Source organism: Carcharodon carcharias, chromosome 36 (genome assembly GCF_017639515.1).
Source record: "Carcharodon carcharias isolate sCarCar2 chromosome 36, sCarCar2.pri, whole genome shotgun sequence".
In the NCBI taxonomy this organism is placed as follows: domain Eukaryota; kingdom Metazoa; phylum Chordata; class Chondrichthyes; order Lamniformes; family Lamnidae; genus Carcharodon; species Carcharodon carcharias.
This window is the reverse complement of record NC_054502.1, coordinates 5,192,269-5,204,880: the sequence shown is the minus strand read 5'-3', so window position 1 is coordinate 5,204,880 and position 12,612 is coordinate 5,192,269. Positions and strand designations below refer to the sequence as shown.

Below are 12,612 nucleotides of genomic sequence, written 5' to 3'. Positions count from 1 at the left end.
GGTCATAGATACCAAGTAATTAATAATTATATGTACTATTAAAGGCAGATATTATTACAAATATATACTAGTTTGTGTCATTCTCCCCTGATTAATGGGAAAATACTGATTAAAAGTGAAAAGGATAGATGAACAGATTTCATTTATATAAAAAAGGTCAACTCATTGAATTGTTATCAACTTACAGTAGCCTCCTGCAAATGTGAACACACTGACAACATTTACTGGCAGTGCAAGGGTTAAATTGTGAGGACAGGTTGCACAGGCTATATTTTTATTTACCTGAGTATAACAGATTAAGGGATGACTTGATCGAAGTGGTTAAAGTGGTTAAAATGATTAAAGGATTTGACGGGGTAGCTGGAGAGAAGCTATTTCTTCTGGCAGGGGTGGGGGGAATCTGGGACAAGGGGGGCATCACTTTCAAATGAGAGCCAGGCCGTTCAGGGCTGATGTCAGGAAGCACTTCTTCACACAAAGGGGAGTGGAAATCTGGGATGCTCTCCCCCAAAAGGTTACTGAGGCTGGGGGTCAATTAAAAATGTTAATTCTGAGTTATAGATTTTTGTTGGGAAAGGGTATTAAGGGTTACAGAACTGAGGTGGGTAAATGGAGTTACGATACATGATCAGTCATGATTAAATTGAAAGGAGGAGCGGGCGAGGAAGGATGGATGCACTCCTCCCTCCTGCTCCTATTTCCACCAGTGCTGTTGGACGCCACTTTCAGGGATATACCTTTGTACGAAATGATTGTATCAGAGATGTCTTTGAAGATCTGAGCCAGACGTGCAGTGCGTGCCACCTCGATGTTCTCCTCCGCTGCGGCTAGCCTCCGGGTTCTGACCGAACGGGATGTTTGGAGTGCTGAAAACTGGGTCATGAAAACATCTGCAACAAAGCGAAGGAAAAATAACTGATGGTGTTACATGGCACTGCGCTCCTTCACCACGTGAAGCTGCACAATTCTGCTGATTAATGAGAAAGCCAGCCTGTGAGTAGTGTGTCAAACCCTGGTGCACAGTATGCAGAAATCAGAACCAGATTTCACTCACTTATTGACCCAGCGCTTGGAATTACTGCTCCTGCTTTGATTTTTTTTTTTTGAAACAGGCATTGCTGAAGAAGATGGATGTGCTAAATAGGTAGGTTTGATTCATAATTAGATGCTTTAAAAATGAGAGGAATGAATCAGTGATCTTGAAAGTATAACAAGCTATTTAACTGGGAGGACTAGACGGTATGTACAGAATTCACAAGCCTCAAGCAAAAGTTGAGATGAAAACTAGCTACTTACAACCCTGCCTCTGCTCTGAAGGAACGTCTTGAACAACTCTCACCTCAATAAAACTATGAGATGTAAAGCCCCTGGATGTGCTGCCCATATCACCTCGATATCTTTTCTTATTCGCTCAGGGGATGTGGACGTCGCTGGCTAGGCCAACATTTATTTTCCATCCCTAAGTAATAACAAATGGCATTTAAGAGTCAACCACATTGCTGTGGGTCTGGAGTCACATGTAGGCCAGACTGGGTAAGGACAGCAGATTTCCTTCCCTAAAGTGAACCAGGTGGGTTTTTAGAACAACTGGCAATGGTTTCAGATTTTTATTGAATTAAAATAGCAGGAGAATCGCCAAGCCTGGAACTAGGATAAGTAGGGTGAGGCGCGGTGCCAAGGGTGAGTGGGACGAAACTATCACATTCGGATGGGCAAAGTCTGTCAGGTGTTTTCTCACCAGGTGGCATCATTACACTCTACGTCACCCAATAGTTCAGAGCAAAACGTGTGTAATTAACCCAAATTAAAATTGTTGGGATTCAAACCTGAGTCCCCAAAGCATTACCCTAGGTCTCTGGAATACTAGTCCAGTGACAATACCACTACGACACTGCCTCCCTCTACTCATCCTCTTCTGCAGGACCAAGAAAAAGCTTGTTGCCTCTCTCATTTGGCCTGATAAAGGCACAATTTGCAAAGGGGCAAAGTAAGAATGACTTAATAAAATAGAGCTGAATATCTGTTCAAAGCACATTCATGAACATGAAAGAGGCACACATTTGTAGCTGGACATGCCATGCAATTACAGATGTTGGAATAGATCCGATATGAAATCAATATAGGCTCTTAAGTGGGAGGATAAACATACCTCCTGTCTATGACTGCTTCATCTATCATAGCGCATATGGCAGAGCTTTTATCAATGGTAATACTGATGTCCATTTCCACCAAAATTCCAATCCCTGGGTGCATGGTGTCCCTGTAATTGCATGCCAGGCCAGTGGGCAGTTAAGAGACAATTACACTGGCGTGGGACCAAGTAAGGACTCATTTGGGTTTTTAATGACAATCCAATAGGTTCGTGACCACTTTTACCAATATCAGGATTTATAAAAATATCTAGATTGATTTTTTTTTTAAAAAAAAGAGCGAATTGAAATTCTCAATCTCCCTTAATGGGATATGAACTCTCACACTCTGGATTACTAATCCAGCAACATAACCACTAGACTACTGTTCATGGGTTTGCAAAGTCTTTGGAGACATTCTCTTACTTAAAGCACACAATATAAATGCTCTTAATGTAGCAGGAGAATCGCCAAGCCTGGAACTAGGATAAGTAGGGTGAGGCGCGGTGCCAAGGGTGAGTGGGACGAAACTATCACATTCGGATGGGCAAAGTCTGTCAGGTGTTTTCTCACCAGGTGGCATCATTACACTCTACGTCACCCAATAGTTCAGAGCAAAACGTGTGTAATTAACCCAAAACTCACCTTATAACTGCTACCTTGTCCTACATTGTTTTCACAAAAGAAAATTACTCTCAAACTCAGCTTCGGAAAGTCGTATTCTGAGGCTGTGTTCATATTAAGCATTATTATTCGCTTACCCTCCACATCAAGTCTCCAGGGGAATTCACCATGATAGCATCCCCTTTGTGCTCCACAGAGAGGGTAAGTGGAATCACACAACTGTGATTGGATTATTGTGCTTGGGGAGACAGTGGTGTAGTGGTAACATCACTGGACCGGTAATCCAGAGGACATGGGTTCAAATCCCACCACAGCAGTTGGTGGAATTTAAATTCAATTAATAAAATCTGGAATGTAAAAGCTAGTGACCATGAAACTATTGTCGATTGTCATAAAAACCCAACTGGTTCACTGATGCCCGTTAGGGAAGGAAATCAACCGTCCGTACCTGGTCTGGCCCACGTGTGACTGCAGACCCACAGCAATGTGGTTGACTCTTAACTGCCCTCTGAAATGGGCCAGCACCCACTCAGTTCAAGGGCAGTTAGGGAGGGGCAACAAATGCTGGGTTTGTCAGCAATGCCCACACCCCAAAAAAGGCGAAAGAAAAAGAATTCATATTGTGCTGTCACACACGGATGACAGCTTCTCTCAGCAAACAGTGCAAATACACGGTAGTGAAACTGACATTCGCTTAGAAACACAAACATTAACTCATTTTATCAGAAAAATCAAACAGGTGATTTTGAAGAGTGACCAGGGGACAAGGCCAGTCCTGGCAGATGAGGTTGACATTTACCATCTGTAAGTAAGTGAGTTTTATTGTGCATATTATTTATGCTTTACCTAATCTGAGGGGTACTTGATGTTTCAGCTGGGAGCCAAGAGTAGAAAACTGGTCAATCCCTTAGCAGCAATTCCACCAGGGGGTTTCTAACACCTATTGTGCTGAAGGTTCAGGGGCAAAGTGATGGAAATTGCAGGCACTGCCCCCCACCCAGCATCAGCATCAAGTGCATTCTCTACAGAGTAATCTCATCTGCCTCAGTGGCCCATCTCAACTCTCAGGAGCAGTTTGGTATTGTGGGTCCATTCCCATTAGCAACCAGATTTAGATCCCCCTAAATTCGTTGTCGGACCAGCACCCCCAAGCTAAATGAGATTTGCATCACATGAGTAAGTGCTGGATTTTAACACAGATGCAGACATGAAAAGTTAGTGCCTGCCCATTGCGACTCTCAACACCAGGACTAACCTCTTTGTTCAATACTAGAACACAAACTAAAACAACGCATGGACACCATCGTCAACCAAGAAAGTTTCTACTCTCTCATTGCCCCCCCCCCACCAAGAAAACTCATTCTTTCTCTGTACCAGATTTGATGTTGCCATCGTCTCGGCAAATGCCATTCCAACGGGTGTACAGTGACACAGACTGACTGTTGTCGTTCTCCTGCTTTGCCTCCTCTTGTTTCTGCCGCATCTTCTCCCAGTTTCGGACTAGAAACACATGATGCTTCAGCACAAAATTCCTATTAAGATGGAAAGCCAAGACAAAATGAAAAGCCAACTTTGAAAACAGTGCCCACAGCCCCACCCACCTAAAAAAAACAACCTGTCAAGTGTGGCCTTCAAAGTATACCTATGACATGTTAAAATAAGTAATTACACTGAGAGGGCAGTGGGACATTACGTGTTCATTCATCTTAATGAATGCTGTGCAAAAAAAAAACTGTGCTTCAGCACAATCACTGTGTTGGGCTCCCCCCCTCCAACAGCCGACAATGGATTGAGCCCTGAACATACTTCCCCAATCCAAAACGGAGTAAAAAATAATCTTCTTCCATTCCTCTCCTTCCAACAGATTTTCAGGCTGCCTCCAGTATTTCGATTCTTTTGTACTGATCCGTACACTGGTTTCAATCCAGAAATAAAACCCCATCTTCCTCACATCAGGGGGAGTGACACAGTAATGGTGGAATAAAAGTCAGGGACAAATTTTAAAAGGTGCGCTTTCCTCGCCGCTCCTTCAATCCTTTCTCCTCCCCTGAATGCACTGCCTCTATCTGGGCTGTGAGTAATGCATGCCCTCTAGTCATTCTCCAAAGCAGCTGTTGAATCATTCTTAGACCTGGTCGGTGAGTCTGAGTATCAGGGTATTTGACTGGGAGACAAACACACTTAATTCAAGTCAAACTCTGTGCCCTTCTGAAGTCCACTCACAAGTACTACCTGACAGATATCCCTGGATTGAAATCAGCAGCAAGGATCCCGAATAATCTTCCCCTCCCTAAATTGGCTGGGATCAGCACAGATAATGCATCAAATCTAGGAATTTTCTTAATCAGCTGAGCCACCAGGATTGCTAAACAAGCACCCTAACATTCTGAGGTAACATATAAAGATTGAGCCAGGATCCTAATTGCACTGAGCCTTAACTTAGCATAATGAAGGGCTGGAAATGGAACATTAACCAAAAGACACAGCCTAAATCTGAAACAGCTCTAACAACAAACAAGCCAAGTTTAATTAACAAAGAAAATGGATACTACCTAACTGCATTCTCTGCATATATACTTCTACATTTTATAAATCTGTGCATATTTATTTAAGCTTGGACAAAATCCCCTCCAGACAGGATTAATTTGTAATAATACCACAAGTATGTAGCATTATATAAACTTGCACACACCCAAAAGATTTCACTTTGTGTATTCTGCAGGGTTTTCACACTCTGCCCCCTTCCCTGAGCTATTTTTGTCTTGCTCTGCCTCTGAACCACACTAAGTGTCTCTGTCTTGTATCTCACCCACAGATTTCACCCACGGTGGAGAAGCAATTGGCTGTCTTCCACGACAGACAAACAGAGGTCTCCATCCACACAACAGTAAGGATTGGGAGAGAGGGAAACGATCACTTTGGGGAACATTGTTCTACACAAATGGAGAGTTTCTGCCATGGATACGAATTAGATGCAATTCCAGAAGTGACAATGCTTAATCTTGGAATATTGCACAGCATTAACTTTTTATCACTTCATTTAGTATCTTATATATTTCAATAAAATGCCCTTCAAGGCTGAAAGCACTTGTGTATCTAATACAACATCAGGGTGGACTGCTTCCCTTGAAACAGTGATGGATTTTTCATGGGGTTGCCAATATGCAGTTCTGTAGGATCATTCATAGGACAATCAGCCCTGTGGTCCTTTCTTTGTGCTACTACTAGGGCATGGATATCTCCTCAGTGCCTTGGTGACCAAGATGAAACCAGCAAGGTCTGGCTTAACCAGAGGACTGTACAGCTTCAACACTGCAGCCTCAAACTTGAACTTAAAGCTCAACATTCTTTGTTGCCTCACCAATCCCCCCATCCTCCCCTCAGTCATGCAGTACTGTCTGCTGCTGCTACAGCACTGTTTTGTTTTTGCAGCTGATAGCATTGTGTGTGTGTGACGAATTACAAAGAACACCACATCTTTCTCATACACAAGCAAGTCATGTTGTGATGGACCAGCTGATCAGTGGTGTCAGCCTGAGTGATACGTTCATTCTGCATTATTGCAAAACCCCTCACTTCAGCATCTCTGCGATCCTGCTAACACTTCCAGGCAGCAATGAAACGCAGCCTTTGGAAGATGCTCCAGCTTCCCAACCAGCCTTAAAACCCCCCAAAAGGACGGTATCGCCTAATGCAATAGCAAGTTCAAGGGAGCTTACGTACATTAAAAAAAGATGATTCTCCTTGTGTATCTGGGACAGACCAGAAAGCACCTAAACCAGCTAATGCCAGGTTGGAGCTGGTGGTTCTGCTCATTATCCATTGTATGTGTTGGGAGTAAGCCAGACCAATCATGCGTGTCTACACAGTCCAGGGTCAAGCAGCAGAGTGGCATTGTGGCAATATACTGGAGCAGAACTGTTATCCACAGGATTGCTCAGTAACAAGAGTTAACAGCTTCGCACTTCTGGGTAGCTTGAGGGTGGGGGAAATTAAACTGAGTGTCATTGCTCTGAGTCAAGTGAAAGAAAATCATAAACCATAAAGAAGTCATGCTCCATATACGGAAGCAAAGGTCACATGAATAATCTGTGAATGCTGGGGAATAGAAATTACACCCTGCCATCAGCACCTGAAACAGTTACAGATGGGTGAATGTTTCAGGTGGAGGTCCAAATCAGTTCAGGCAAAATCCATCTGAAATGTCAGTCTGTTTCTGATGCTGATGTGTGTCCTGTGGGTTTCCAGCATTATCCACTTTCACTAAAGACCCTGGCCAACTAGTAACACATAAATCAAGACCTGAATGCAATAATCAAAGCTATTTTTCTGGTAGTATGAAATAATTTAATTGTGAACTGTTTTGACACTTCATACAGCAGCTTTTTCCTTAGGCTAGGGTGGCTAAAATGTCAGTTGTCTTCATTCTGCATCGCTGCAGTGAATGGTAGTACCACAACAGCACAAAGCACAGCATGGTTTGGACACAGTAAAATAACCAAGGGCATTCTGCCACTCCATCAATGCTGCTCTTCAATCAGTTGCTTGGCAATGTGCCTGAGTGGTGTGGTTGGTCTTGATTACTCAATTTCCCTTGCTCAAAGAGAGATTCCTATCGCCACTCAGAGCTGGACACTCTCGAATGGGCTGTGTGGAATCAGAAATTTGCTGTGTGCACTGTGCCTGTAATCCTGGGGTGGGGGATGATACAGAGAGAACAAGGCTGTCACCCAGCGGGGCACCAAGTCCCATCAACCAGGAACGTTGTGACTCCCATTCTTGACTGTGCAGAGTGTGACAGTCAGAATGACAATGACAGCCGGAACACAATAATTCCCCACAAGGTTCCAAGGCCATTTTTGGGTGGGGGTGGGAGGAAGTCAAGTACAGGTCAACCTTTAACTAGAGAGAGCATGGGGAAAAATATTGCATTAAGGTTCAAAAGATAATTGAATAAATAATTATAAAGGAATAATTTGCAGGGCTATGGGGTAAGAGAAAGGGATTAGGATTAATGGGTAATTCTTTCAGAGAGATGACACAGGCACGATGGGCTGACTGGCCTCCTCCTGTGCTGTATGTCAACTACATCCCCTGCCAAAACATGCAGCAACTGGAGGACAAATTTGGCAGCACCTTTAACAGATACCTGGGATTGTAAGGCAATCACTTAGATCAGAGACTGTGGTACAGTGTTCTCCCTAATTGAACACTTGCTCAGTCCTTGGTACCTAGATTCTCGCACAGTGAAGGCCTTGAGGATGGTGTTCAGGGGCTGGGGTGAAGTGGGAGTAAGCTTGGACAGGACTGGGAAGGACTTTTGTTTTTAACAACTTGCTATGAGAGCAATTTTGTAGTGTTGCTGAATGCGCTGTCGAAGCTTTTCATCTTGCACTCATTAGGGCTGATGCAAGAATACCAAATTTCAAAAGGAGCAACGATTTATATTTATCCTGCATGAGAAAAGGGTGCTGATTGGTTGGAAGTCGATTCTGATTAGCCAAGCATTGCCATGGAGAATGCAACAGGGAACAATGAGACAACTTGCCAACCAATCAGCACCCTTTTTCCATGCTGTATAAATTGTTGCTCCCTTTGAGATTGAGTGTTCGTGCATGTGTCCTGATGAGTCTCTCTTTTCACAGCAATACTCATGTTCTGTACTACCTAGTGATAATTTGTGATTGATGATATTAAGCAAGCACTCCCTAGAATCTGGGCAGAGTTTTACACTTAGCTGTGTGACTTTGGTGGTGAACAGCAAATCCTACCTCTCCCTGTTGGACATGGGCTTCATCTGGTGTGGTTGGCTCAGCTTGGCAGGGTTGTTGACATTTTCACTTGGTTCCTCTGTCACATGCCCTCTCTGTGAGGAAACACAACAGAAATGGTATTTCTAATGAGTAGCACACATTAATTATTGACATCCCTTAAACCATAGGCACATTCCAATTGCACATGATGTGTATCTGAGATAAAACAATTACATAGCTCTCCTGGGATTGCACTGAATAATGACACTACCCTGGGCAAGATAAGATGGTCCCAGATATGTCCTGGGCTTGCAGCTTGTGCTCAGTTACCGCTTCCTCAGCTATGTCCCTCAATGTCCCTTCGCTAAGGAATGGTGATTAGAAGCGAAGCCAACCAGGATTTCTGCTCCTGATCACTATGCAGTGTCCCTCGCAGGCAGGTGTGGGAGTGGAGACAGTGGGAGAGGAGAGAATCAGTCTCGGCTACAATGTGCCCTGGCATCACTGCAATGGCTTGGGGAGGAGTTAACCAAGAATGCGTTGTAGTAAGAGTCAGCCCCTTCAACAGAAGGAAAGAAAATAAGACAGACATTAACTCCCACTGAACAACAAATATATTAGGAGCCTGAGGCTTTAACAGTCCACTCAGGCTGGGTACAGGTACAGGGGGCTTTCCATTATTACAACACTTCGAAAAGATTTCAGATTAGGTTAAAAATAGACTGGAAATATTTAACTCCAATCAGCTGCGAAAGGAATCCATTTGTTTAGCTGTTTAAGATGGATTTGTTTTCCAGTTTTGGTAGAAAGCAAATTCTTTAAGTGATGGCAACATAACATTTAGGTTTACCCCTTTGTCCAGAGCATTGTTTATGACTTTTGTTCCAATGTGACTACAAACAGTGCAGCCAGGATTCTCATCAGCTGTCAAGGAGAGCATTCAGTATGAAGAAACCGAATCTCCTATTGATTTCCCCTTCCCTCAATGATAATGCTTTGCCACTGGATTACAGTACTCACCCTTTTCTTTAATCGGTGCTTTGATTTCCTCTTCTCCTTCAACCTGCCTGGTTTCTTCTGTCCGTTTGCCTGCTGGCCATTTTTGTTCAGCAATCCATTCATCCTCTGGCTGCGACCTCCGATGATGCCACGACATTTCTCAGCTCCACATTTACAAAGTTGCTGGAACATACAAAACAGCCAGGCAATGTTTTAAAGCCAGTCATATTACCAATGCCCAGGTGAAGGTGCTCCCAGGTCAATTCACTCTTTAAACCGAGCTTGCCTGGTACATCTGCTGTTAGTGGTGTTCAGACAAATCAGCGCTGTTGGGAAATTCCATTGTGGGAAGAGTGTGGAAGGTTTGATTCAAAGCTGCCCCAAGCACCCCCTGGTTTAAGAAATCCAAAGCTCTTTCTGACAAAGTCCAGAGTACAACTGGACAAGCTGATCATCTTAACTAAACTGACGTGTGCCGTACCATCAATGCGGTTCTGTAAGGTGAACGTGATTTTTTTGTAGTCTACTTCAATCTGTCAACAAACCACAATCATTGCAAGTAGAGCTTCGCTGCATTACCTCACACATTCAGAATAAATTACTGATACAAAACAACCTCCTGGGTAAACACCCTACACTGTCCCCATCAAACACTCCCAGGACAGGTACAGCATGGGGTTAGATACAGAGTAAAGCTCCCTCTACACTGTCCCCATCAAACACTCCCAGGACAGGTACAGCACGGGGTTATATACAGAGTAAAGCTCCCTCTACACTGTCCCCATCAAACACTCCCAGGACAGGTACAGCACGGGGTTAAATACAGAGTAAAGCTCCCTCTACACTGTCCCCATCAAACACACCCAGGACAGGTACAGCACGGGGTTAGATACAGAGTAAAGCTCCCTCTACACCATCCCCATCAAACACTCCCAGGACAGGTACAGCATGAGGTTAGATACAGAGTAAAGCTCCCTCTACACCGTCCCCATCAAACACTCCCAGGACAGGTACAGCACGGGGTTAGATACAGAGTAAAGCTCCCTCTACACTGTCCCCATCAAACACTCCCAGGACAGGTACAGCACGGGGTTAGATACAGAGTAAAGCTCCCTCTACACTGTCCCCATCAAACACTCCCAGGACAGGTACAGCACGGGGTTAGATACAGAGTAAAGCTCCCACTACACTGTCCCCATCAAACATTCCCAGGACAGGTACAGCACGGGGTTAGATACGGAATAAAGCGCCCTCTACACAGTTCCCATCAAACATTCCCAGGACAGGTACAGCACGGGGTTAGGTACAGAGTAAAGCTCCCTCTACACTGTCCCCATCAAACACTCCCAGGACAGGTACAGCACGGGGTTAGATACAGAGTAAAGCTCCCTCTACACTGTCCCCATCAAACACTCCCAGGACAGGTACAGCACGGGGTTAGATACAGAGTAAAGCTCTCTCTACACTGTCCCCATCAAACATTCCCAGGACAGGTACAGCACGGGGTTAGATACAGAGTAAAGCTCCCTCTACACTGTCCCCATCAAACACTCCCAGGACAGGTACAGCACAGGGTTAGATACAGAGTAAAGCTCCCTCTACACTGTCCCCATCAAACATTCCCAGGACAGGTACAGCACGGGGTTAGATACAGAGTAAAGCTCCCTCTACACTGTCCCCATCAAACACTCCCAGGACAGGTACAGCACGGGGTTAGATACAGAGTAAAGCTCCCTCTACACTGTCCCCATCAAACACTCCCAGGACAGGTACAGCACGGGGTTAGATACAGAGTAAACTCCCTCTACACTGTCTCCCTCAAACACTCCCAGGACAGGTACAGCACGGGGTTAGATACAGAGTAAAGCTCCCTCTACACTGTCCCCATCAAACACTCCCAGGACAGGTACAGCACAGGGTTAGATACAGAGTAAATCTCCCTCTACACTGTCCCCATCAAACACTCCCAGGACAGGTACAGCACAGGGTTAGATACAGAGTAAAGCTCCCTCTACACTGTCCCCATCAAACACTCCCAGGACAGGTACAGCACAGGGTTAGATACAGGGTAAAGCTCCCACTACACTTTCTTGGCCATGACCTCAAGGATTAGCTCCTCTAATGCACGATTTGATATTTGCTCATTTCCCACATCAATCATTGAGGTTGTCAATTAATTTCCACATTAAGGTTGGTTCTGTGCTCTAGTCTGATGTTCATTTGGAATGAAACAAAGTGCCCTAAACTCATTGAACACACAAACTTTGCAGCCAGGACCGTGGAGACTTCCATTCCAAATTCTGGGACCCAGAGGTGAAATGAGAATATTTACAGCTGTCTAACTTACTCTGCCATTCATGATGTTCATGTTTAAATATAAGGAAACATGTGGGAGCAGATTTAACTGGTGCAGCCTAAACAGCAATTCTGCAACTTTTCCAGCTGTGCTAATTGCTTTGAGTTAGTGCCAGTAACAGTGCAATATAAAGTGGGGAGTATCACTTAGGCAGAGCAGTGTGCTCGTGTCTACAATTCCCCAACACAAGCTCCTATCGCCAGACTGCTTGGGGGAGGTATAGACGTAGGAGTAAAGTAGGCCTCCAAAAGGATAGTTGAGGAAGAACAGATTGCTGAACCTTCTATTCCTACAACCAACCTCCTCCTTTTCAACTCTGTTGAAATGGTGACTCGGTAACACCATTAGCAAAGGGCTTTGGATCAAGGAATGCTCCTTGGAGCCCTAAAATGGAGAGAGGGAGGAAAAATAAACACACATACTTTTTAACTTTAATAAAAACAAAAAAACTGCGGATGCTGGAAATCCAAAACAAAAACAGAATTACCTGGAAAAACTCAGCAGGTCTGGCAACATCGGCGGAGAAGAAAAGAGTTGACGTTTCGAGTCCTCATGACCCTTCGACAGAACTTGAGTTCGAGTCCAAGAAAGAGTTGAAATATAAGCTGGTTTAAGGTGTGTATGTGGGGGGTGGAGAGATAGAGAGAGAGAGAGGATGCCCCTCTCTCTCTCTCCGCCCCCGACACACACACCTTAAACCAGCTTATATTTCAACTCTTTCTTGGACTCGAACTCAAGTTCTGTCGAAGGG

At 44.4% G+C, this 12,612-nt stretch overlaps 1 protein-coding gene across 4 annotated transcripts in view; it reads right to left on the bottom strand.

Moving 5' to 3' along the window:
• ash1l (ash1 (absent, small, or homeotic)-like (Drosophila)) overlaps positions 1-12,612 on the bottom strand; it is a 230,621-nt gene that overhangs the window by 26,855 nt on the left and 191,154 nt on the right. For all 4 annotated transcript variants that reach the window (XM_041179673.1, XM_041179676.1, XM_041179675.1 and 1 more), the window contains exons 14-17: positions 9,527-9,688; positions 8,525-8,619; positions 4,128-4,285; positions 738-890 (exon numbers count right to left, since the gene is read on the bottom strand). In XM_041179673.1, the coding sequence (XP_041035607.1) occupies positions 738-890; positions 4,128-4,285; positions 8,525-8,619; positions 9,527-9,688 (568 nt within the window). The remainder of the gene's footprint in view (positions 1-737; positions 891-4,127; positions 4,286-8,524; positions 8,620-9,526; positions 9,689-12,612) is intronic.